Source organism: Periplaneta americana, chromosome 5 (assembly GCF_040183065.1).
Source record: "Periplaneta americana isolate PAMFEO1 chromosome 5, P.americana_PAMFEO1_priV1, whole genome shotgun sequence".
Classification (NCBI taxonomy): Eukaryota; Metazoa; Arthropoda; class Insecta; order Blattodea; family Blattidae; genus Periplaneta; species Periplaneta americana.
This window is the reverse complement of record NC_091121.1, coordinates 96918151-96943906: the sequence shown is the minus strand read 5'-3', so window position 1 is coordinate 96943906 and position 25756 is coordinate 96918151. Positions and strand designations below refer to the sequence as shown.

General features: G+C 37.6%; 2 protein-coding genes across 2 annotated transcripts in view; both read left to right on the top strand.

Annotated features, from left to right (window-relative positions):
• The window catches only part of LOC138700020 (aminopeptidase N-like), an 81111-nt gene extending 74073 nt beyond the window's left edge, over positions 1-7038 (top strand). The window contains exons 15-16 of the mRNA XM_069826308.1: positions 215-290; positions 5650-7038. Coding sequence (XP_069682409.1) covers positions 215-290; positions 5650-5817 — 244 coding nt within the window. The 3' untranslated portion in view covers positions 5818-7038. The remainder of the gene's footprint in view (positions 1-214; positions 291-5649) is intronic.
• Positions 7039-17352: 10314 nt separating this feature from the next.
• On the top strand, positions 17353-24831 carry LOC138700023 (uncharacterized). Its single transcript, XM_069826310.1, has 2 exons — positions 17353-17985; positions 23802-24831. Exons 1-2 carry the CDS (start codon positions 17453-17455, stop codon positions 23869-23871), a joined length of 603 nt encoding a protein of 200 aa, XP_069682411.1. The 5' UTR covers positions 17353-17452; the 3' UTR covers positions 23872-24831.
• Positions 24832-25756: the final 925 nt, after the last annotated feature.

The following is a 25756-nucleotide window of genomic DNA, read 5'->3' as shown; positions in this document are numbered from 1 at the left end:
GAGGGCTGACGGTTGGAATGCAAGTGTACGAGAGTTGTAGTTCCGTAACTCACCGATCCTATTCCGAGCTTGGTTGCATAATACCGAACATGCTGTCCAGAATACTTAAAATATGGAAGTTCATAGCAGTAACTGTTTAAATGTGTGCTGACATATTATCTAGAACACTAAATATGCTTAAGCTAAAAATTGGTAACTTTATTCTTCTCTTCAGCGTGGGTTCTTTTCAAGTGGCTGAGATTCTCGAACTGCTAGCATCTCTGATGAACCAAGATTACCACCTCAAAGAGGTAAGTCAATTCATGAATTTTGTTATGTTGTACATGATTATGGATTTTTAAGAAGGGAGCTAATAAATAATAATAATAATAATAATAATAATAATAATAATAATAATAATAATAATAATAATACAATACTTTCGTAACGTCTAACGCCACTAATTTTTGCTCTCAAACATTGCACTTTTGACATAAAATCGTTTCGAAATTATCGCAGATAGGTCTATAGACTATACTATAATTTTAAGTGTACAAAAATTCTACGTTATGATGCCGTAGGCCACTTTTTCCTAATAGTTCCGCGAGTAAGATACTCCAGTTTAGAAGTTTCCTCAATAAATATGAAAACATCTTTGGTTAAATAAATGTTTATAAATCATTAAACAAATATTTCTAAGTACCGAGATCTTTTTCATATCCATACCTGAATTTACCTACCATTAGACTAGGGTATACAATACCAAACTTTCCGGGACTCTAAGATAAAGCAAGGTCGGTCTATCACATTGATAATGGACAAATAATAATCCTTTGGATGGGATTAGAGCAGGGATGTCAAAACGCCTGCACTGCGTGCTCTCAAAAACCGCACAACATTTCCTTAAGAGCGATGATTGTACTTTATCTTGCTGAAAAGTGAACCTTGTTGGATTTGTATTGCTTGTAGTTTGAGCACGAAATACAGGCGATTTGACATCCCTGGATTAGAGCCTTTTGACCTCGGCTTTCGTCCACGTACAGCTGTCAAAAGAAAAAGTGGCCGCTCTCCTGAAAGAAAGTTCCCTTCGGGTATCTTCGCTACAATTCGGAGACAGGCGATGTTACATGTTGTTGGACCACGTTGCCTGATATCTACAGTTATAATTGAAGTATTCTGTGTGTTATCGATAGCATAATGGTAGCGTTCAGGCCTCTTATTCATGAAGTCCTGCGTTCGACTACAACCACGTGCATTTTATGTTCTTTTTTGTTCTGTTTTTGAGAGAGACAAACTATACATAATGGCTCCTTTCTCTTTTACGATTATTTTAGTAATTAACATCAGGTTCATTAATATATTATGCCATGACTTTATCATTATGATATTGTGGCTGCAAATGGAAAGAAAAAAGATTTTATTCTCAATAAAAATATCTTTCGTGGCATAAACAAAACAAATTTACTGGCGTCGGCCTTAAAACATTCAAACAATTAAGCGTTCAAAAAACAAAACAAAAAGCCACAATTCAATATTTAGTCTATCTTCCTCTTATCTCGATCATCTTGCAGTCGAGTGGGCATGGAATTGACTAGTCTTTGCAAATAGCGACTGTTCTTAGACACGATATTCCAGGCAATCTGAACATACATACATAAGTGTTCTGTCCATGGGCAGGTCTTTCATTGCAAACCCAGCAATCTCCAATCTTTCCTATTTTCTGCCTTCCTCTTAGTCTCCGCATATGATCCACATATCCTAATGTCGTCTATTATTCTTTTCAACCAGAGACCCAACCAATTACTTTTTATCTTTCTAATCAGTTTCAGCATCATTCTTTCTTCACTCACTTTTTCAAACACAATTTTATTTCTTATTCTATCTGTCCACTTCACACGCACCGTTCTTCTCCACATACACATTTCAAATGCTTCAATTCGTTTCTCTTCATTTCGTCGTAATGTCCATGTTCCTTCCCCATACAATGCCACACTCCACACAAAGCACTTCACTAGTCTCTTCCTTAGTTCGTTTTCCAGAGGTCCGCAGAAGATCCTTCTTCTTCTATTAAAAGCTTCCTTTGTTCATGTTTGCAGTTTTTCTTGGGAAGGATAGGCCTAAATGCGGTAACATCCCGTTGCTTTCCGCACACCACTATCTCTTTCGCATCTTATTAAATTCCAGGGGGCCCAAGCGTGGAGATGAGGAGAGTGAATTTGACTAATTGGGCCCTCCGGACTTCACCGAAAGTCACGGCAAGTCAGGATGTTTGACCCTATCAGAGATCGGGAAATCTCAATTAGCCTTTGCCCCCCGCATCCTGGACTAGCTTCTACGAATCATCAGAAAATCTTGGAGTGTGATTGGGCCAATTTTTCCGAAAATGTTTCCACACTTTTGCCCTCGTAGCTCAGCGGACGAACGCCGGAATTTAGATGTCAACGTCTCAGGTTCAATTCCTCGTTACTCCTTTTCATTTTATTGTGGTTCAAGATAGTATAATGTAATAGTACAAAAAGAAAAAACTAATAGCAGTATTATGCAACTGGATATTTCCAAACCTAATATTAAATTTATGTTATTTATATCGCTAAAGAACGATTACAATATAAATAACTTGAATATTATTTATACAGTATCACTAAAGAACGATAACACATTATAAATGATAAATATCGGTTTGTTTAATTAATATAAGATATTATATAATACGTATTTAATTATCTAAATAAAATAACCTATTTTACAAAGAAAGATGTTTATTTGTGTTATAATAATTGGTTACATAAAATACAGATTATTTATATTGCGAAAGAACAATAACAATATAAATAACTTGAATATTATTTTATAATGCTAATGAAGGAAAACAGAATATAAATGATAACTTGAATATTATTTATATCGCTAAAGAACGATAACAGAATATAAAAAAACGTGAATATTATTCATATCGGAATTTCACAGATTTATTACAGATGTATTTAAGAAATTGTAGAAGAATAGTAATTAGTAACAGTGTCCTATTTATTCTTCTTGGAGCCAAATTTGTAACTTTTAAAAGTGTGGTTACTATGTTGAAGTGTATGTGTTGCAACGGATGCTTGATTTGTTATGTATGTGAGTCAGTTATGGGATGCTTGATGTCGTCGCAATGTCGTAATTATAGTTTGATTGTGTTTGTGTGACTATTGTGTATTAATTTATGATGTATGGTACGGAAAGCTGCATATTTGTGATATAGAAGTGTTACGTATGTGTGTTGTTAATGTTTTTGTATGTTTCAAATTGATAACTGATATTTGTTTTGCAATCGCAATGCCTAATTTACGGATTTTTTTATGTTTTGTTTACATCGCGTAAGCTAATTTAATTTTCTTTTCCATTTTTTGTGTATAAAACTATAGCCCTAACATACATATGTAAAATAGGGCTAACCCCCATTGGAGATACTGTAGCTACAATAGTAATAATTATTATTCATATCGTTATAAAACGATAACAGAATACAAATGATGACTTGAATTTTATTCATATCTCTAAAGAACGATAACAAAATATAAATAACGTGATATCCATCAAGAACGATAACTGGATATAAATGATAATTTGAATATCATTTACATCGCTAAAGAACGATTAAAAAATAAAATGAAAACTTGAAGCAGGCGCGAACCCAGAACCTTTAAGCAAGCACTCTACCGCTGGTCTGCGAGGAGCAGATATGGAACACTTTCATAGTTCCGGAACTGCTTGTACAAGCACATGCATCGTGTAACATCGCCGCGACCCGAAGTGGACTTTGAAAATATTCGCTGTTCACGAGTGCGGCCACTTTTTTTTTTTGACAGCTGTACATGTGTGCTAAAAACATTTTATTCTCTACTATCTAACCTTAAAACATATTATGCTTCGATATATTTTCCATAAAATTGTTTTAAAATTCATGAAATTAGTATTAATTCTAATACCTTAAAGTTCAAGGCTTAAACTATTTGAGGCGTGCGCCTTCGTGCTCTTATGACGAACCACCTTTGACTTCGCATCAATTGTGTTAGTTTGAAAAAATATATATCAACTACTGTATACATATATTAATATATATTAATGGCAGCGATTATTATTAATACAAATCACGTAAAAACTGCATTGAAAAATAAGTGTTCTTCGCAGTCTAGAATACTCGGCAGTACTGTCTCACAAAAGAAGCGAACACGCGCGCCTCAAATCCATATAACAACTATACGAGTCTCCCCACCCTCTTTCATTCTCTTTTCAAGGACCTAAGAATTTCACTAAGCGCTACTAAGCCGCGTCCAGGTACATACATGCTAATAAAATTGATTCTCAACTATCAGAACTGAAAACATTTCGTGCTTTCATATATTTTTCATAAAACGGTCTTAAATTCATGATGTTAATATTAATTTTAATGCCTTAAAGTTTACAGGGGGTCACATATCTTTGAGCCCTTCCGACGAACCCCCCCCCCCATCGACTTGGTATTAATTTAAGTTGAAAATGAAAGTTAAGACCAAGATTCTCAAAGGATCCTAAGTGTTATGAAACACAAGTGGCTAATTATATAAAAGAAAAGTGCTAAAATAATTGCACTGATTTAAGAATTTTGATGCGTAATTGTAATAGTGCAATTGTCACAACTTCGCTTTCCCTCCGAAAGTAGCCATGCTAAAAATATTATCCTCCTTTTAAAATCCATCGCCCTCGGCCGAGTTTGTAATCGTCAATCTCAGATCCGACGGCTGGCATGGGGACTACAGAGCACCGATGACGAATTCATACTAATAATTTACCACTGGCGAAGCTAAAGCATAAATACTGGGTAGACTGAAATAATCTGCTTGCCTTATATACTCGTATTTTTATTCAGTACATGTTTCTCAGCTTTTCTATCAAACGTTTTTGTGACACAGACTCCACAAGAAGGTGATGACCACTCATTTTCACCTGCGAACAGAATACAAGTATAACAATACAACTTATTTGTCTCAGAGGATATTTTTTTTTTGTACCATGAAAACTGAAATTCTCTATTTTGTCTTCCTTCATCCGCTATTTTAATCTTTAAATGTAGTGTCGATTTTTTTTTTTGTAAGCTCATTTTGTTTCATACGTCTAAATTGAAAAAGGTTTGTCTTTTAGTTATGCAAATAATGATCTCAGTGCCCTTTCAGAATTAGCCAATGTACACAAAATTAATGTGTAACACATACACACACGCACGCACGCATGCATTTTTGATTAAACCAACACTTAATGATGCAGCGCATTCACAGAACACTAACATATCAGCGCGGTGTATTATATCGCTGTTGAAGCTAACCCCGCATCCTGCTACTGAGTCGTAGCGAATCGATAACCCTCCTCCCCGGCCTCCCCTCAAGCTTGTGAGTGTCGCTTCCTGTGTGCAAGGCCGTTGCGCCTCGCTACGAGGCTTCTGTCACAAGCCTCTCGCAGTGAAATTACTGCCAACAGTGAATTTAATATATGTAAGGATCTAAGTAAACCAAGTGTTACGGTATGTCGTTATTACGAACTTATATTCTTACTGGATATTTTATAGGTAGGTCTCTTCGCCACTGTAATTTACTAAACTATAATATTTAGTTATGGCATTTTCTTATTTCAAATGATAATGTTTTGTTACAGATCGAAGAATTCCAAAGCCAGAACGCCCAAAAGTTGCAGCAGTTTACTCGCACAGTGAGTCAGGTTACCGAACAGGTCAGGTATAACATTCAATGGCTACAGCGCAATTATCAAGACATACACACATGGCTGCAACAGCGTGAGCCAGCAGCGCTCCAAGTAAAATAGACACCAAAGTGAAATCAGACTCAGAACATCCATATTGCAAAGTTTCACCACCTACACTGTCAGATCTTGTGCTGTGCCAAAAGTAGGTATGACCTAAGTTTCATATGTCTGTACTAAGTAGATTTTGCGAGACAATTCAGTGAGACGGCAACATAGTACATTGCGTGTACGAGACCAATAATTTCAATCCAGGTTGTTATTTTCAATGTAATTTGTAACCCTTATTTAACGAACCTTTTAACTACAGAGGTTCTCGGCTATGACTCAAGCAATAGCGGTTACAGTGAAGTGATAACGAAGTTAGAACTTTAACAGGGATGCGAGATTTATCTGCGGTAAGGAGTTAGGTATGCTCCTTGCTTTATATCTGTCCAGTGTTTCATAAACGGTGACATGCGTGAAGTTAATCGTATAAGGAATACTACAAGGCTATGTACTTATCAAGCATTATACTGTTTTTTGGAAAGTCTCAGAGTGAAAATAGAACGTATCCAAATGTCCAGTCCTTGAACGGAAGTTAATAGAGATAAAATTATTTCTTTATAAGAAATGAGACTGATGCATTACGCTCTTGTCCGAGTTACTCAGATTATGTCTCTTCCAATTCCATGTTTTCCTCTGGCTACATACAGTATTTCGCGGAGCTGACATTAAGAATGATATGAATTGTGGGTAAGTGGTAAAATTATTACAAAGTAAAATAGAGTATCTGAAGAAGGACTGATCAAACATCACCTTTTCCCACTGTAAATTTCCTCCTGTTCGCCAGTTTTAAATCCTGACACCCAGCGTAGAAAGCCGGCGCACTTTTGAATCGTTTGAGCTAGCTGGCTTCTATTTCAGTTAGCAGGGCGCTGACTTAAGATGACCGCAGACCTGAGTTTAAATCTCGATAATGGAGTTGTATTTGCAGTGTATAAAATCAAGGGTTTTGAAGATCTTTTCCTGGATTCTCCCGTTTTTGCCTCTTCATTCCATCAACAGTCTACACAAAATTCCCCTTTCATTATTCTCCTATTTCGAAAGCAGGATACTATTATGTTTGTTCGGGTCTGATTGGCCGTCCATCGTGGTGAATGCTTCTCGTACTTTGTAGGAAGATTGATAGATGGTGGTGGCAGTGGGTGTAGAATCTAGACGACTGGTAGTTTTGCAAAGAGGAACCAGAGCAACGGAACGTTGCGTTCTCACTCTGGTTGGAATTAATGACTTAAGCCCGGTTCAGACCAAGCCCCTACACTCTCGGCTGCGCGAAACGAGGAAACCGGGGCAAATTGAACGCTGCGCTTGCCGCCATATTGTTGGAGAGCAGACAAATAATAGCAGTGCGTAAATCACGCAATTTAACGCTGTGATGATCTAAAATTGACATATTATGGCCATTTTCGACGTTTAACGTAAAATTAGGACGAAATAAACATATTCAAAGTTTCATTGATATGTGTTAGAACATTAAAGAAAAGAAAATACGTATGCAGCAATTTATAGAAAACATACTGATACATCCATAAATAGGCCTACACAATACACATTATAGATTGTATAATTTTACGATAATCAGCAAATTGTTAGGTTTCAGAGAATCTAAAATTATATTAACATATTAACTCTTAGATCACAAGACATAAATATATGCACCTTGATTACACAAGTTCTTGTTATAATCAAATTCCTAAGTGAAATAAATATGCGATAATCAGTATAGACTTGTTAAGTTTTAGAGAATCAAAAATAAATTATATTACCGGTACTTTTAGACCACAGGACATAGGTAATCTGGCAAAATATAATATGCGAAGGTAGCCAAATTACATTGAATTCATTCTTCAATTAATAAAGGGAGTGCTATCAATTATAAAAAGTATCGGTACCTAATACATTGCAAACAATAGGTAACATGAAGACCTAAAAACTAAACAATCACTTTATGCAAGATAAAAAAAACCACATACTTTTTATGTGTGGATTTTTTACATATTGTATTTTTATTAAAAAAAAATAAAATAGATATATTATCATTGCTTGCGGAGTGATGGTACATAATTTTTATGCACATATGCAATATCAATAAGATGCCATTCCTTGCTTTTGTTAAAAAAAATATATCCGGCAAAATGTAAAAGAGTTATTTATAGGTGAACTCTGAATCATAAATTCACAAAGGAGGCTTAGCTATTATAGCTATTTATTTATTTATTTATTATCTGTATATTTATTTATCCATATATGGATCTTGAATGAAAGTTTATTATCTTGCAGATAAGTTCATTTACATAATAAAAACAAAAAGTTATCTTTCCACTAATGTTTTAACATCTGATGTATAAGTCTAAATAATTCACTCAGTGGGATTTCTCTACAGTCTGATATACCTGTACTAACAAGTATTCTTTATTGTCGTAAACTACTAATTGATTTTTAATGATATTGATATTGTAACAACAGAGATAATATTATATCGTACCTTTTGCATATAGCTTGGAAAATTAAACAGGGATGGTATTATCGCCGCGCTCTCATGGTTAACATTCGGCAGGTCTTTGAGCGGCCTCATGCGTTCGGCAGGTCTTTGAAATTTAATTGTATTATTGTTTTCAATTTCTTGTGTCGCCGCTCCAATCACTCGCCTCAATTTCAATAATGCAACCAATAAGCTGCTTCAATTATTATTAAATGACACTTACTTGTCTAATCCACGTAGACTAAACCCGAGGTTGCAATGTCTTGTGCTGAGGACGAACATTAAGGTATGTGATTAAAAATTATTATTAAAGAGTTATTATTAAGAGTTAAGAAAGCCAACGTACTCGTATATGAAATAATAATAATAATAATAATAATAATAATAATAATAATAATAATAATAATAATAATAGCCATTTAACAATATAACAAACTAGTGCTTATTCTTATCGAGAAAGTAGACGTGACAACGTGACGCTTAGAGTGAAACCTACAGAGCAACAATCGGTCGGCAAAATTATTTTTTTAAACCACACCGCACGTTATTGTATGATGCCGACATGTTAAGCATGAGTCCGCGGCGATAATATATCATCTTTCAAAATTATATTGCCATTACTTTCACACTATTCACTAAAAACACCCGAGACAAAACAAAGGACAAGTCTGACAATCGTGTTTACCGCTCTATTTCTACCAGTAGCATGGCGGCGTAAACATGCGCAGACTGGTTTCAATTTTGGACAGCACACCAGCGCTCTGTGTGAGTCTAGTATACTATTATAACGTCTTTGGTTCAGACGGTGCGTGTTTCTGTGCTGGATTCCAAGGTGGCTGCGCGGATGGGTTGCCTGCGTGGTCACTCACCGGAAGTAATGCGCTCTGGTGGCTCCTTGGATGGCTAGCTTGCTGGATTTCGAGGGTAGGTTCCTTGCTATTTTTCGTGATGGTTTGCAGGCTGGAAACCAAAGATGATCATATAATATCACCACTGAAACCATGTCGCTATGTTCGTTGTTTTCGAACTAAACCTGTTTTTTTCTATATTCTTTAGTTTTAAGAAACAACAATTAAATATCGGACTTTAGCTGTTTTGCACTTATGGCTTAATTACTTTATTACGACATTTACTGTAGGACTTTAGTTGTTTTCCACTCACGGTTTAATTTCTTTCTGACCATGAGTGTTGGCAATAGATGAAGCAGCAGATGATTTTCCAATTTGAACTGTGAAAAGAGCCAGCTCCGTGAGAACAACTACCATCACCGTAGGCAACACGGGAGCCTGCCAGTCAGCACGCAGGCTACCCATCCGCGGAGCCACCTTGGAATCCATCACAGAAACACGCACCGTCTGAACCAGGCTTTAGATGGATTACTGAGGTAGGCTACGGCAGACCATTACCAGAGGTATTACTGTATATTCGGACTTATTGGTTGAAGTGAAATGCGTGGTGCGGGGGATGGTGTTAGCGGCTATAGCCGATGCAGACGAGAAGCACAATCGACACGGAACGTATTCCATAACGGGTACACAAAGTTTCTGTTGTGTATAGGGATCATCCTGTCCCTACCAGTGCCAGTCGTTTGGGCTAACAATAAGCCTAAGAAATGAAAGACATACCCGTATAGTTCTTTTATTTTTAAATGAAACTAAACTGAAACAAAAGATTTAAAGAAATCTCATCACAAAATTGAATGAAAATGTTTCATACCAAATATTTTATCTGTTTACGAATAAACGCAATTCAAACATGTTATCGCGATTATTTCGTATTAATTGGTACGTCTACCACATATTTTCAACAAATTGTACGGGATTGTTCTCATTTCAAAGGTTATCATTCATTTTCCATAGAAAATATTTTCGCGAAGAAACTGTTATACTCAGAATGAAAGATAATTAGATGAAAGATAATTATTACTTACACCGTTGTGTTACAGAATATAGACATATTAATCAGATGGCTGTGAATTTAAGGTACTGTAGCGAAGAAATTCGTATTCTTCCTTTCTGCATTTTTCTATATTCTAATTAAAGCTTGTCTATCTTCCTATTCTTCCTCCTTTCATTTTGCTCATAACTTTGTATTCCTTTTCTCTCACTTCTCGTTCTCCTTTAGCTCCTTTTTCCCTTCCATTTTATCTCTCTATCACAATCTAGTATATACAGTCGTGAAGCTTGAGTTGCGAGGGTGCTAGGAACAATAGGCTATGCCGGTACTATTTCGCATTGTCTGTAATGAGGCGATATTAGCGATCCTAGTGGTAAGCAACTATCTATGGATGCATATTTACTACGTATTGAGCTTCGTGACTGTATAAACTAGGCTGTGTCTCTACCTTATCTCCGTTGCTATTTTCTTTCTCGTTTCATAATTTCTCCCAGTATTCTTCTACTCTTAATCATCTAGCCTGTTTTCTCTCTCTTTATCCCTTTCTCGTCTTGCATTCTTCTTTATCTTTCTCTCTGTACCTTTCCTTATTTTTCTTTGTTGTTTGCTTTTATACAGTAAAATATTTACGTAATTTACTGAAACTGTACGTAATCTCTGTACATTATATTCCATGTTCGAAAAAGATATTGGTGGAATAATTTTATAAACTATGGGTTTGGTCGCTTGAAAATAAATCGAAACCTGAAAGAATTATTTAAAAAATAACAATCAGTAACTATACATCTCTAATAGATTTGTACAATGCGCGGTATATATAATTTTTGGTCGCAACGCGAGTTTAGTGGGGAGATCCGACTTCTCTCTCGCAGGGAGGAAATCGAATCTGCGGTGAATGGCGGTGATTTAGACATATAGTCCAGTAGTCTACAAATAATGCATCGGTAACAGCAAATAAGAAAACGCTATGTCGATCTTATACCGGTATTTTATTAAAGCACATGTACATTTACAGTACAGTACAGAAAGTATAAGATTAATAGCAGACCATCATCCAAGCGTAGTCAGATATATGAAATCACAAAAGAATATATTTTCTTTTGTGCATCAACATTATACAGAGTGATTCACATGGAGTTAGCTACCATCACTTACGCAGCTTATTTCCGACGATATTCTGACGAAAAAATGTCATATAAACAAGGGTCCTATTCACAATATTATCTCCGTAACATACTCCTCAAAGTTGTTTTTACAGTTTATTTAACTGCGCATCCAACTTCAGAGGCGAAATTCAACGTGAGTAAGAGATGGGCGACAGGGACGATACAAAGGAGGAGAATTCGGCCGGCACTGTGGATCGGTTCTCGGCATAGCTCAGATGGTAAGAGCACTCAGCGCGCCAAACTGGGGGTCCTGGGTTAGATTCCCGGAGCCGGCTCGAATTTTTCTCCATTAATAAAAAATAAATAAGAGACAGGATTGTTTTACGTGCCGTAAATCAACGAAATGGGTCCCCCATTTTCTCTTCTCTGCCGTAGGAAGTCACACTAAGGATTTCATCGCGCCCTTAAAGTCAATTGCCTTCATCATGTTTTGAACCCACGATATCGGAACTATAGCATGCATGATAACATCCAGACCACTCTGAATGTCTAATATCTTGAAAAAGAAGGGAATGCAATCGATGAAAAGGATCGACATTTCGATTTCCTTAATCACAGTTGTTTCATAACGTATGTTCCAGTTAAAGATTAAAGGTCGCATAGAGTCAGTTGAATACGGAAACGATAGATAAGCTATTGAAACTGTGACATGTCGGATGACATGGAACAAGAAACACTTGTTCTCTTTGGGGTGGTTCCCAAATGTTCCATTCTCACGCCCCGTCGTCTCGAATCATAATGTATTGAACTTAATTTAGAATTTTCAGTGTCTCAGTTCCTTGTACTCTGAGAATGAACATAAATGCTTAAATGGAACCAAGCTTCGTTCGTTATTATTGAGATGGATCAATATTACCGTCAAGAATAGATTGCAACGTCCACTCACAAAAATTCACGCTAGTGGCTGAATCCCCTTGCTGTAATCGATGAACCACTGTCACTCTTTTAAGGATCAAATTGCAACTTTTTCAGTCTTCTTAATGCTGATATTTGTGATATGTCGCATTCTTGTGCTAGTAGGCGTAAAGATTTCCTAGAACTTTGCTGTATATTTGTCTGAATATCTGTTTCCCTGATGTGTTTCTTGCATCTATAAAAGGGAGACATTTTTCAACATACGATTTGATAAAAGGCAAAATCAGCATAACTGTCGAATCTTCCCACTAAACACACGCTCTACGATCGGTTATAATAATGCCGGTAAGTTTATATGCTGCGCACTGTAATTAACTACAGTTCAGTAAGATATTGCTTACGAGTCTCTCTAATGTTAGTGTTAGCCCCAGCAGATCCTGAAAATTATGTGGTGGAAGAATCTGAGTGTTAGCTTTCCAACGCCCCTTAAACAATTTTATATTTCTCAGTATTTATTATTCTAAATCTAGTACCAATCCCCATGATACAAGGAAGAGATAAGAGATGTGTCACTTTGCTAATGATTCGAAGTGCTTCAAGAGATGATTGAAGAAAGGCATCCAATTTTCCGATATGCCACTGATCACGCGAATATAGCGCTCTGTTAATATGAATAATTCGAATTTAAATATTAATAGTGTTTATAACAAGGTATGGGCATGTTTCATTTACACGAAACTACTCCAATTCAACCTAACCTGGACTGAGTTAGTCCTCAGTTGAAGATGATTATTGATAAATATATTCTTTTCTAGTTTAGTTGTACAAAATTTGATATCGAACTCCGACCCCTTTGAAGTGATATCAGTTAAATTTCCTTAATATTTGCGGCATATTGTAAGCTTTAAACTTTATTTCAATGCAAAAACCATATCTCTGCTTATGTTATAAATTATAATATTACATAAACCATTTCATCTTAATTTACACACTGTAAAGAACTACGGTATTTTTCATTCATCATGGTATGACCAGCGTATAGGGAATTATAAGTATGGACATTGCGCGTCAGTACCTTTGATGTAGTAGTGTCTTATTTCTGTGACCTTCAAACCAGCTCTATCTGCATCAGCGGGAGGTTCTGTCTTTCTCCTTAGAGTTGGCGCTGATATTGCACCAGCAGTCGACAGCAGAAATACTTTTCAGCAGACTTGCCAAGGATTGATGTTCCACCATTCGCGAGTGCTCGATTACACTGACCTCTAGCGTTTGAAAGTGGAGGAGTGCATGCGCGCAGAAAAACCGTTGCTTACGGGATTACACAAGCTGGCGCATAGCACGATCGAGAGTAGGTCTCTGTGAGTCATGACAATTTCTGCCGCTAGGTTCGCCTCTCTGCCCTATGAAATGATGAATAGTACCATTACAAAGCATTGTGCATCGTGAAAATAGTTCAATTAATTGTGCATTACTGATTGAGTACGAATATTATAAATATGCCAAGCATATTACAGTGCTATTTGAAGTTTGTTCAGCTAAGTTATATTCGAAAATTGTCTGTGTTTTGCTATGTGAACAACTCGGTACCAACAGGTCATATCTTTATAGGTTAAGGTAAATGTCAAAGTTCTCTCATATAACAAGCAATGCTATGTATAATCTCGTAAGCAACGACAAGAAAAACAGACCAGGAAAATTCATTCAGTGTCCATTCTTTATAATTCCTATTCGCTGGTCTGACCAGTGCAATTTCCTACATGAGATCGTACACATTAAGAAACTTATGGCTATGTAAGCAATTTGTAAGTTATTGGTAAGTACTGTACAAATAAATATTTTTTTACGATGCTGAAAATTTATTTCTCTTCTATAATCCAGTTCAACAATCGCTATGATAAACATAATAATCATGTTAATTTCAAAATATATCTGAATTTGGTAAAAACAAGAGGCCTTTGTTTGGCTGCTGAAATATTTCTCACAGAAAGTCATTTTGAAGTAAGTATGGAAGTTTTATATTACCTATCTGTTTCAGTAATAATGGACGTCATAGCGCGAGAGATGGTATCTCCTTTCCAAAAATTTGTGTATAGAAGGAAGATATTAATTTGGGGCGGGTGGGATTAGAGCTATTGCAATAGGCCTATTCGCATCGTGTTTTTAGGTGTGCCCTTTCATTTTCTAAGCTACCCCAGTGATTTTGCAAAGTGCCACGAAATATAGTTACTGTACTTATCATTTACCGAAACAAAGATTCCTTATTAACTACTACTTGTATTATGTACAGCATGGAGAGCTAAAAAAATTGTGATGAATCGTCACAAAAAGAATATAAAGTACAAGTTTTCTGATCGTTAAAGAAATACTGTTTCATCAAGATATATAAATAAGAAATGAAGAATCCTACTTAGCAATGCTTTAATTCATATATGGTCATAAATGATGAAATGAATGATAAATTATGTAATTTACGCTAAATGAATCTGAGATGCATGAAAATAGTATAAAATAGTACCAGTGGAAAGTGAAACTCAAAAAGTTTAGTTCCTTACCTTAAAGATGTTCAATGTGTCCCCCCTTGGTAACACGGCACACATCAAGCCTATAGTCAAGTTCCACGTAGGTACGCGGATTTTCCGACCCCCAGATTCTGAGGTTATGTCTGTTCACCTTATCAGAAAGGTGAAAAGTGGCTTCGTCAGGAAAGACCACGGGACTAATAAATTCATCATCATTTTCAATTAATGTCTGCATACTCATGCAGAAATTTCTTCGTAGCACGTTGTCTTCTGGTTTTAGGGCTTGCAGCAACTGTAGTCGATAGGCCTACGGATGAAATCGCTTGCGAAGAATCTTGCCTTAAAATCAGTGTACCCTTTACAGATTGTAGGCCCACTGGGTGGATCTGCACCAAACTTTGTTCGGTAATGCCATTGCACATTAATAACCGACTAGTTCACATGAAAATCAAACGCACAAAAAGCTTTTTTGTCCTCTAAAGCAGTCATTTCGCCTCAACAATGAACAAATTTGTTTATATGTGATATTATGAGGCATTGTTAACAAATGTTGCCACAACTAAACTTTTTGAGTTTCTCTTTCCATTGGTGCTATTTTCATGCATCTCAGATTCATAGAACGTAAATTACATGTGTTCGAAACCGGGAAGATTTTACAGCAGTAGGAGCCCTGTATAGCTAGTTCTTTTGCGTTTTGCAGCACTCAGCCGTAGTGTAGTGGAAGCTTTCTTCCGAGATGGAGTATGGAAGCCAAAGCCACTTTGTGTGTGTTGTTAGTGTACATTATTACGGTGACACACAATTGTAATGCGCATGAGAAGAAAATTTATAGCAGTGCCATATAGTTAACTTTTATTCCTGTGTCGATTTTACAACAGGCATTATTGTTCGTTAGTAAAAATCGGAAGTACGGTGTGGGTGATGGGTTTGCTGAAAGGCTGTATGAAGACCTAATTTCTCGTGATTCTGTAGAAGGGTCATTGGGATTGCACTACAGGTTAGACATGCTCTTCCCTTTTCAATACATGAATTTCTGAAGCATCTCCAAGTAAAAAGGAGTTTTAAACATGACCCAAAACACAACTCAAAGAGGCAATTTGTTTGTAACATATTTGAGAGATCTGTCTTGTAAAAGAATTGTGTTTTTTCTTTTTTACCAAATGAAGTCGCTGTGAAGGGTTTACTGGAACGCTATTGTATAGATTATATTATTGAAGGAAACCTTTGGTCGAAAATGAAAGAAAAAAAGTGTACTCTCAAAGAACGGTATTTATTTATTTATTTATTTACTTGCTTTCTTGCTTGCTTACTTACTTACGTACTTAGTTACTTACTTACTTAGTTACTTACTTAGTTAATTACTTATTTATTTATTTATTTTGCTAATAATTGTAACATAAAATATAATATATACAGAAAAACTTTAGCTCGCCCCTGAAAGAGCTTAAGACAGGCATGTCAGAAATCAGACTCTAAATGTGCATTTATGTGCGCGGAACGCCGGTCTGTGCAGGTTGCATCAATCAGGCGTTGCTCTTACCCGTTCTTAGCTGGAGGAGTGTACAATAATCTATTCTGCGCATCTAGGGTTGGATTAAATAGACATTTAGACATTATAAACATAGTTAGCAGAACGAAGAAAACACACAGTTATTATCAGTGTCTATATTTGACAATTGTAACACAAGAAACTTTAGGCTTACTCAGTTATACTTCACAAAGTAGTGGTTTGTAAAGCATAATTTATTAATATGATTTTTATACAGTATTTGAAGAAAAAAAATTGCAGTGATTTCGAAACAACAAGAAACGAACAAGTATTTCATTTTACGTAGTAAGTACTAATTATTTTAAAGTAATAGACCCTACTCTTTCATTGTTCGTCAAGCATTATTATTTACTGTGACCATTGGTGCACAAATGTTGAAGAAAATAGCCTATTATACTCCCAATTATTTACATGCAGTAGGACATTGTGAAGTTTTTACACTGAAATCATTTCTTTGCTGTATGTCAATATAAATTAATATTCATATTAATATTAATAAATATAAATTAAGCTTAGAATTTAAATTCAGATATAGTTTATTTGAAAACGTTGAGAGCAAGTATCGAAAAGTTGGGAGCGTTACTCAAAGAAATTAAAAGTGTAGTTCACAAGCTATGAAGCAACTATATTCTCTTCATGTCAGATTTAAAGATTTATTAATATAAGTATATTGAATTAATATTGTGACGTGAGATGGAAAATTTGCCATTATATATTTTTCCAGAAAATTTTTCGAGCTTGCAAATAGTTGTTTTCTTTTCTCCTTACAACCTCAAGAGCCTCACATGTATTCCTCACTATATTCCTGTGTATTCAGCGTAATGCTCTATAATGTCGCTTCTATGTACGACTACTAATTGAACATTAACATTTTCTCCGACAGAACAGCGAATAAATTCCTCTTCCCATTCTGTACGAAACGTTCTTTCCTGCTCGTAGAGAGACAGAGGGTTTATAGAACGACATGGTACCGACACTGATACCTTCAGTACGTGAGCGAGACAGAGAGCAATGTACAGGAAACTCCTCTCACCAGTATGAATGACTTTGATTACACGATGTAATCACGATACCCAGTTTGGTCACCGCTGATCTACATGAAACAACAACTGCGGTCTCTATGGAGACGATGCATGACAACAATAGCAATGCCGTTGCTGTGTTACATACGTTCTGAATACAAGGAAAGATGTTCCGTTCATTCAGAACAGCGCTCAAATATTTCACCGATAACCGAAGACTACGGGAGTTTGCAGTAACATCAATCGGAGAAGGGTCTCTGTTAGGCACAGGTTACGGCATATATACAATCATCACCGGCGACAAACGCATTATTCCTCAGGGGCCCTATCCCAAAGAGGTCATATTCAAGGATAGGCATAGGCGGCCGAAACTGCGGGAGGAGGACCTGAATTCACCATCAGAGAAAGAGATCAAGGTGACCGACTACACAAAATATAAGCCTCGACCACAGAGCCAGGACAAGAGCCAGGCCAGACTGGTCAGGGCGGGCAGTTGGCAGGAGAAGAAACCCCACCGCCAGGGATCTTTATTCCTCACGACAAGAGAAACACCGGGCACTTTACGGTTGTGGAGGGGGGGAGTTGAAGAGGGTTTACTCAGAAGACATAACTCCAGAAATCCCCGAACAACAGGGCCAAGATGCAAAGAAGGGGGACGACCAACGGTCCTCGCCCCCTCCCCCACCCCCTCAACAATAAGGTATGAGTTTATACATTCAACTTACAGTATGTAAGTTGTATATATTTACATTTACATCCATGTAATGTGGACCTCACAATTTCTGTATCCGGTGCCACAATTACGTTCGTTACAGATATACCTTTTATAGACGCTCTTATAATTTAACTTTTGACCCCATTTAAATTGTTCAGTATTCACACCTTTAAAATCTAACAACTAAATTTAGATCATTAAAAAATTGACACTTTTACGACTCTGTTCTTGATTATCAGTACACTTATATCAAACACACACAGTTTCTAATAATACTTGTTACTAAAACATACTAATTGTCCAATAAGTTCGTTATTATGTCTGTTTCTTGTGTACATTTCAATTTCAGATCTCACTAATTTTCTACATATTATACTTCGCTATCCTAGCTAGCCTCCTCCACCATACTACTTACCTGTTTTCATTACCTCTATCGTCTTATTTAACTTCCTATTACACTCCTCTAATTCATATTTCAATTCACTTACTAAGTCCTTAGTCGTCTCTTCCATAGCCGTCTCTGGACCAGAAAAGTCCACTTCACCATTTTTTGTTACAAACTCGTCATTCTTTTTCTTCACTTCACTTCTCACCATTTCAGCTCTTGCACTCACAGAAACAATTTCACTTCTCCTCTCGGCACTGACCTTTCTTCCCACTAATCTGGTTAAATCACTTGAGGTGCTATTCATAGACATTTCGCGAGCCCGCGCTACGAGCGTGCTAAACTAGCCCCGGCTTTCGACTGTTACTTGTACGGGATTCATATCATATCTTAGCGCTAACACTGGTTTATGAATACGAGAAACGTTAGTTCGCTTATCATCCACCGGAAGCCCGCGCTAAGAATGTCTATGAATACGGCCCTTGAATTTTTACTCGTATCACTAAACTTCATTGCATTTGTGGTACTTAAGCATCTCATATCTGATTTCTTCACAAATGTTTTCTTCTTCTGTATTCTTGATCTCAGCATTCCCTGGTTCAGTCTCGCTTCCTCCGGCGCGATCTGCAATTCAGCAAATTCTCTGTCGTCTACATGTACCTGGTCAACGATCTTGTTATGATAGTTACTTTCCACCACAATTGCTGATTGAGCAGACTGTCCATCACCTGTCACGTATATTTTGTTCCAGTTCGAATTCCGATCTTCACTTAACCTCTGTTTAGTTGGGCTGGTCGGTATTAATCCATGCCAATGATTTTCTTCAATTTCCCCACTTTCCACTTTGTGCGATAACTGCGGTTGCTTCATTTTATTTTCCTCTTGACCATTCTTCTTCCTCACGATTGTAATTCCATCAGTACCTTGTGCTCTCGTGTCTTCAGATCTTCTCTGCTCTTTTGCATATTAATGTTCTCGCTTCTTCGTACTTAATTCAAATATTGGATGATCTTCATTTGTCTTGTAGAATTCTACTGTACGTCATAGAATTTCCCATTGATTTTTAATTTGTCTTCATATAATTTTGCAAAGTGTCCATTCGCTCTTGCCACCTTCATAAAAGGGAGTAGTTTCCTCGTAGCTCAGGTCATTTCCAACTCTCATTCCCGTTCTTCGCACTCTGTGTAAGTCCCTTAATATTTTTTCTTTGGTTACTATATTTGAGAATCTTATCACAATAGGCCTTTTATATCCTAATCCGATGTCTTCTGCTCTTACCTCCAGTTTGAAGATCTCGTAGCATACTCTGCGTACTGCCTCCCCGGTTTCTATTGCGAAATCACGTCCCTTTTCGTCTACTCCGAAGAATAACAATGTCCTTTTTCTTTAATTTATTTCGTACTGCTTAATTTTCCTCTTCATTTGTTCTATTTCTTGTCTCAACAATTCAATCTTCTCACTGTGTCCCTCTATGTTTGTCTTAACACTTTCAATCTCTTGTCTGTAGTCACTTGATTCATTATTATTTGTTCTTTCTTCATATTTAGATCTCCTCTTTCCGATCTACTAATTCTTTCGCCCCTGCTAATATCTCCTGTTGTACACTCCTATGCATTTTCACTTTCTTGGATTGAATCTCCTTCCGTAACATTTCCTGAGGGCAATGCCTCTATCTTGCAACGTCAGAGCCTCGCTCAACTTGCGTCCGTTCACTACCAGTGCTTATTGACAACTGTGACTTACAGTATATAATAATTAGACAGTGGCTGCGGGATGACTTATCGTTCAATGTAAGTGCACATTTACTACATGTTACATTTTTTTTCATTGAGACCATTGGCTGAACAGGTTTTAAACGTAAACAGAACGTCAACATGCTACTGTATCTCCGTACAGTCAGAAGGAAAAGAAAAATAACGTACTGTAGTACATACCTTGCAAAGTTCATTCCTCGTCATCATTGATGCAATTACCAGCGTTGCAGTAAACGACGATATATTCTCGTAAGTTGTCGAAGCTGAATCGTCTTCGCCTATCGCTTAAACAGTTTTTGTATCGAGAGAATTTCTGAAGAAAACCTCTAAAATGGGGATCACTCAATTTCTTTAAAGGAATATTTTTTGTACTAGCATCATGTTGCACGTGTCGTTAGACCCGCACAACTAAATGATGATGATGATGATAATGATGATGGTGATGATGATTTTTTTATTTTATTTTGTTATTTTACGACGCTTTATCAACATCTAGGTTGCAAATCAAGATTTCAGGTATAACTCCCTGTAAAGTTGATTTGAATAATTTCGAGGGAAAAATTGTTCCGGAGCCGGGTATCGAACCCGGGACCTTTGGTTTAACGTACCAACGCTCTACCACTGAGCTACCCGGGAACTCTAACCAACACCGATCCAATTTTTCCCTCTATATCCACAGACCTCAAAGTGGGCTGACAACGGTCAAGCAACCAACTTCGAGTGCACACTAACTCCGTGTGACTTAAATTGTGGTTTTCTGTTAACGAACAGTGACGTGTATTATGCAAATCAAGATTTCAGATATAACTCCCTGTAAAGTTGATTTCAATAATTTCGAGGGAAAAATTGTTCCGGAGCCGGGTATCGAACCCAGGACCTTTGGTTTAACGTACCAACGCTCTACCACTGAGCTACCCGGGAACTCTAACCGACACCGATCCAATTTTTCCCTCTATATCCGCAGACCTCAAAGTGGGCTGATAACGGTCAAGCAACCAACTTCGAGTGCACACTAACTCCGTGTGACATAAATTGTGGTTTTCTGTTAACGAACAGTGACGTGTATTATGCAAATCAAGATTTCAGATATAACTCCCTGTAAAGTTGATTTCAATAATTTCGAGGGAAAAATTGTTCCGGAGCCGGGTATCGAACCCAGGACCTTTGGTTTAACGTACCAACGCTCTACCACTGAGCTACCCGGGAACTCTAACCGACACCGATCCAATTTTTCCCTCTATATCCACAGACCTCAAAGTGGGCTGATAACGGTCAAGCAACCAACTTCGAGTGCACACTAACTCCGTGTGACATAAATTGTGGTTTTCTGTTAACGAACAGTGACGTGTATTATGCAAATCAAGATTTCAGGTATAACTCCCTGTAAAGTTGATTTGAATAATTTCTAGGGAAAAATTGTTCCGGAACCGGGTATCGAACCTGGGACCTTTGGTTTAACGTACCAACACGTCACTGTTCGTTAACAGAAAACCACAATTTAAGTCACACGGAATTAGTGTGCACTCGAAGTTGGTTGCTTGACCGTTGTCAGCCCACTTTGAGGTCTGTGGATATAGAGGGAAAAATTGGATCGGTGTCGGTTAGAGTTCCCGGGTAGCTCAGTGGTAGAGCGTTGGTACGTTAAACCAAAGGTCCCGGGTTCGATACCCGGCTCCGGAACAATTTTTCCCTCGAAATTATTCAACATCTAGGTTATTTAGCGTCTGAATGAAATGAAGGTGATAATGCCGATGAAATGAGTCCGAGGTCCAACACCGAAAGTTACTCAGCATTTGCTCGTATTGGGTTGAGGGAAAACCCCGGAAAAAACCTCAACCAGGTAACTTGCCCCGACCGGGATTCGAACCCGGGCCACCTGGTTTCGCGGCCAGACGCGCTGACCGTTACTCCACAGGTGTGGACATGATGATGATGATGATGATGATGATGATGATTCCTCAGATTTCATTTCAACGCATTTCCTGTGCGATGTACGAAGTAGTAACGACGACTTGCGCGATATGTTAGTCGAAATGAATTCTCTTCGTAGAACAGCATTGGAGAGTTAAATTCTCAAACTATTTCAAATCACACTCGTAATTTACTGCAATATGTTCCAATTTTAAATGTAAGAAAACGAAAAATTCTAGCCTATGCCCTATTATCCACGTTATTTCCTGCGACATTTTGAATTCCTACAACTTATATGAGTTTTAGTCAATATGCATAAAGACTTCTCACGAACAGTTGTACTGAATTTCTTTCCGCAGCAGCGTGAGTATTTTGTTCAAAAGTAGAGCGTTAACACAGGAATTCCTTTCATTCGTCCGTTTACGAAGATGCTCGAACACACTTCTCCGATATCGGTTTATTATTTGTAACATATTAATGCACATGTACTGCAGTTCTGACGTATTCATTTGTTCCAGCGTTGCGAACTCTGCGGCTTGATTGGATCGCACAAATGGTTCCAAATTATCGCACTTTTCATTGGAGGATCGTACACAAAATGGGCCAATTTTTTATTATTCCCGTCAGGTCTGGGTTTTTCATTGAAAAATCCATAGTGACACTTGCGGAGGACAAGGTCTCTATTGGGGTTTTTCTCGGGGTTCTCTCGTTTTTAGCCTATATTAATCATCTGCATCATTCCATACCATTCTTCGATCGCCGGCTGGCGACGCGCGGTGGGAGCTGACTTAGGGACGAGAGCGTTGCCTGTTCGAAACCTGGGTACGCAGAAAACCTTAGTGTAGTCAGCCGGTGTGAGCTTGGGAATGCGTCTAGCTTGAGGAAAGGAAGTGAAACAATGTGCATTCAGCTCACGACTATTTTGTGTCTTGGCAACCACAAGCAAGCTGAAGACGGAGGTATAAAAACAGAGAACGATAACCTCAGATCACACACGAGCCGATCACAGCAACAACACAAGAACAAAATGTACAGCAAGAACACAGTGAGAATTTACCATTAATTCGTGAGATAGTGAAAAAGGTTTTCTTCGAAAACTTTTAAAATCATTTTAGTAAAATTCCACAAAATATTCAGTGAACTATGAAGATACTAACCTTAGAGGAATTGTTTTGGGCTATTCAATGACATTTTAGTAGCAGTGTGCAGAACTACGTTACGAAATTTAAAATTATATATTGCTTATAAATAGGAATTATTATTCAATCAATTACAACTCACACGAAATCTTAACAACATTACTTCTTTTACGGAACAATTGAATTTCAATCTAACACAAAGTGTTTCTTAATTTTATTATAAATTGACGATTTATTCAATATTTATATCGCAGAACCATTACTTTACCTTCCCGTGATTTATATAAATATATCTTAATGGCAATTATTTATTTCCACTGTAAGTACCTACATATAAAACTTGTGCATTAAGAGATTTTAAATCTTGTTTTATTTGATCGTATCATTAAGTTTCAGCACCGAAAATACCATATTACAATATTGTTTTATAATTAATGTTAACATAATATATTAAAACAAAGTAATACCAAATATTTTAATATGAGATATTTAATATAAACAAAGTGAAAATTTTAATGTGTTCTCACCATGGTGTTAACAGTATCTGATATGTCAAAAGACTTCAAGCCTGTGCAATAATATCGCAATTGACCGTACTTCACTATTTTCCAGATCCAAGCCCTCGCCGCCCTATTGGTGCAGGTCACTACCACCACGGCCAGAGTCACACCAAAGACCGTAGCCCCCATCTGAAGCTCCAACTCCGCCACTCCATCAACAACGCCCTCGTCGACCACCTGGCGCCGGCCATTACCATCATGGCCGAAGTCACACCAAACGCCATCGCCCCCATCTGAAGCTCCTACTCCGCCACTCCATCAACAACACCCTCGTCGACCACCTGGCGCCGGCCATTACCATCATGGCCGAAGTCACACCAAACGCCATCGCCCCCATCTGAAGCTCCTACTCCGCCACTCCATCAACAACGCCCTCGTCGACCACCTGGCGCCGGTCAGTACCATCATGGCCGGAGTCACACCAAACGCCGTCGCCCCCATCTGAAGCTCCTACTTCGCCACTCCATCAACAACGCCCTCGCCGACCACCTGGCGCCGGTGAGTACCATCATGGCCGAAGTCACACCAAACGCCGTCGCCCCCATCTGAAGCTTCTACTCCGCCACTCCATCAACAACGCCCTCGCGGACCACCTGGCGTCGGTCAGTACCATCATGGCCGAAGTCACACCAAACGCCGTCGCCCCCATCTGAAGCTCCTACTCCGCTATTCCATCAACAACGCCCTCGCCGCTCTCAATCTAACACAAATGTTTCTTAATTTCATTGTAAATTGACGATTTATTCAGTATGTATATCGCAGAACCATTACTTTAACTTCCCGTGATTTATGTAAAAGTATTTTAATGACAATTATTTATTTCCACTGCAAGTACATATAAAACTGAAGTAGTGAAATATTTTAAATCTTGTATACTTGATAATATCATTAAGTTTTCTCTCTGCATTGTTGACAACACAGTTAGTGCATTATAACAGAATCGAGGAAACTGGAAAAACGAGGCTTCTTGGCCTCGATTTTTCAACCGGTTTCCTTTATTCTTTTACGCACTTAACGCATGTGGACAATGGACGTTATCATAATATTAATTCGAATATTAAAGAAAGACGGTAATTATATTACTAATGCTATGCTAGTTACTTATGCCTTTTTTCAATGAACTTGGATTTCGTTGAATTTTTTTTTATTTTCTATCTACCTTCCCCTTCTCTCTATCTTCTACTCTCCCTCCCTCTCTTCAATCCTTCCCTGCTCTTTCTCTCTGTCTTTTCTCTTAATACCGACTATCTTCTTAATTTCCTACATTATCATTAGGTCTATATTTAAGTTTAACACGCATTTTTGCCTAGGGGTGGGCTCGAAGTGATGAAGTTAACCTCACCAGCAGGACACTTCAGTGATCATGCCCACATTAGGTTCAGAAATAATATTTTAAATATGTACCCCTTACATGTTTAGGATTGAACATTAATGAAAGAGAGGATATGAGTGCAAGACTCCGCTCTGTTTTTCTTTTGTTTTGATGTCTTGTTATTTCTGATTACAAATCAAGCGTTATAAATAATTTAGAACGAAGATATAATCTATTCAAGGTGTAAATTAGAGACATAAAAGAAATTCAGGCTACAGGAGATCGCTAACTTTTTGTGTCGAAGAGTGTACATTGCAACAATGGAAATAAAATAATTTCCGTATTCATTTCAATCTGCTTTTGGTGGGCTGCAGAATATTGTAAGTCTACACCAGCGTTATCAGACAGAGACTTGAGGGTGGTTGCGCTGGGATCGATGGCGTCGTCGTCTAGTCCACACCTGTGGAGTAACGGTCAGTGCGTCTGGCCGCGAAACCAGGTGGGCCGGGTTCGAATCCCGGTCGGGGCAAGTTACCTGGTTGAGGTTTTTTCCGGGGTTTTCCCTCAACCCAATACGAGCAAATGCTGGGTAATTTTTGGTGCTGGACCCCGGACTCATTTCACCGGCATTATCACCTTCATATCATTCAGACGCTAAATAACCTAGATGTTGAAACAGCGTCGTAAAATAACCC

Bases quoted from the DNA above. Each gene is read 5' to 3' on its own strand.
- LOC138700023 (XM_069826310.1), top strand. From the start codon at position 17,453: ATGTTCCGTTCATTCAGAACAGCGCTCAAATATTTCACCGATAACCGA. The intron at 17,986-23,801 runs GTATGAGTTTAT...ACTATTTTCCAG, and splicing joins CCCACCCCCTCAACAATAAG to ATCCAAGCCCTCGCCGCCCT.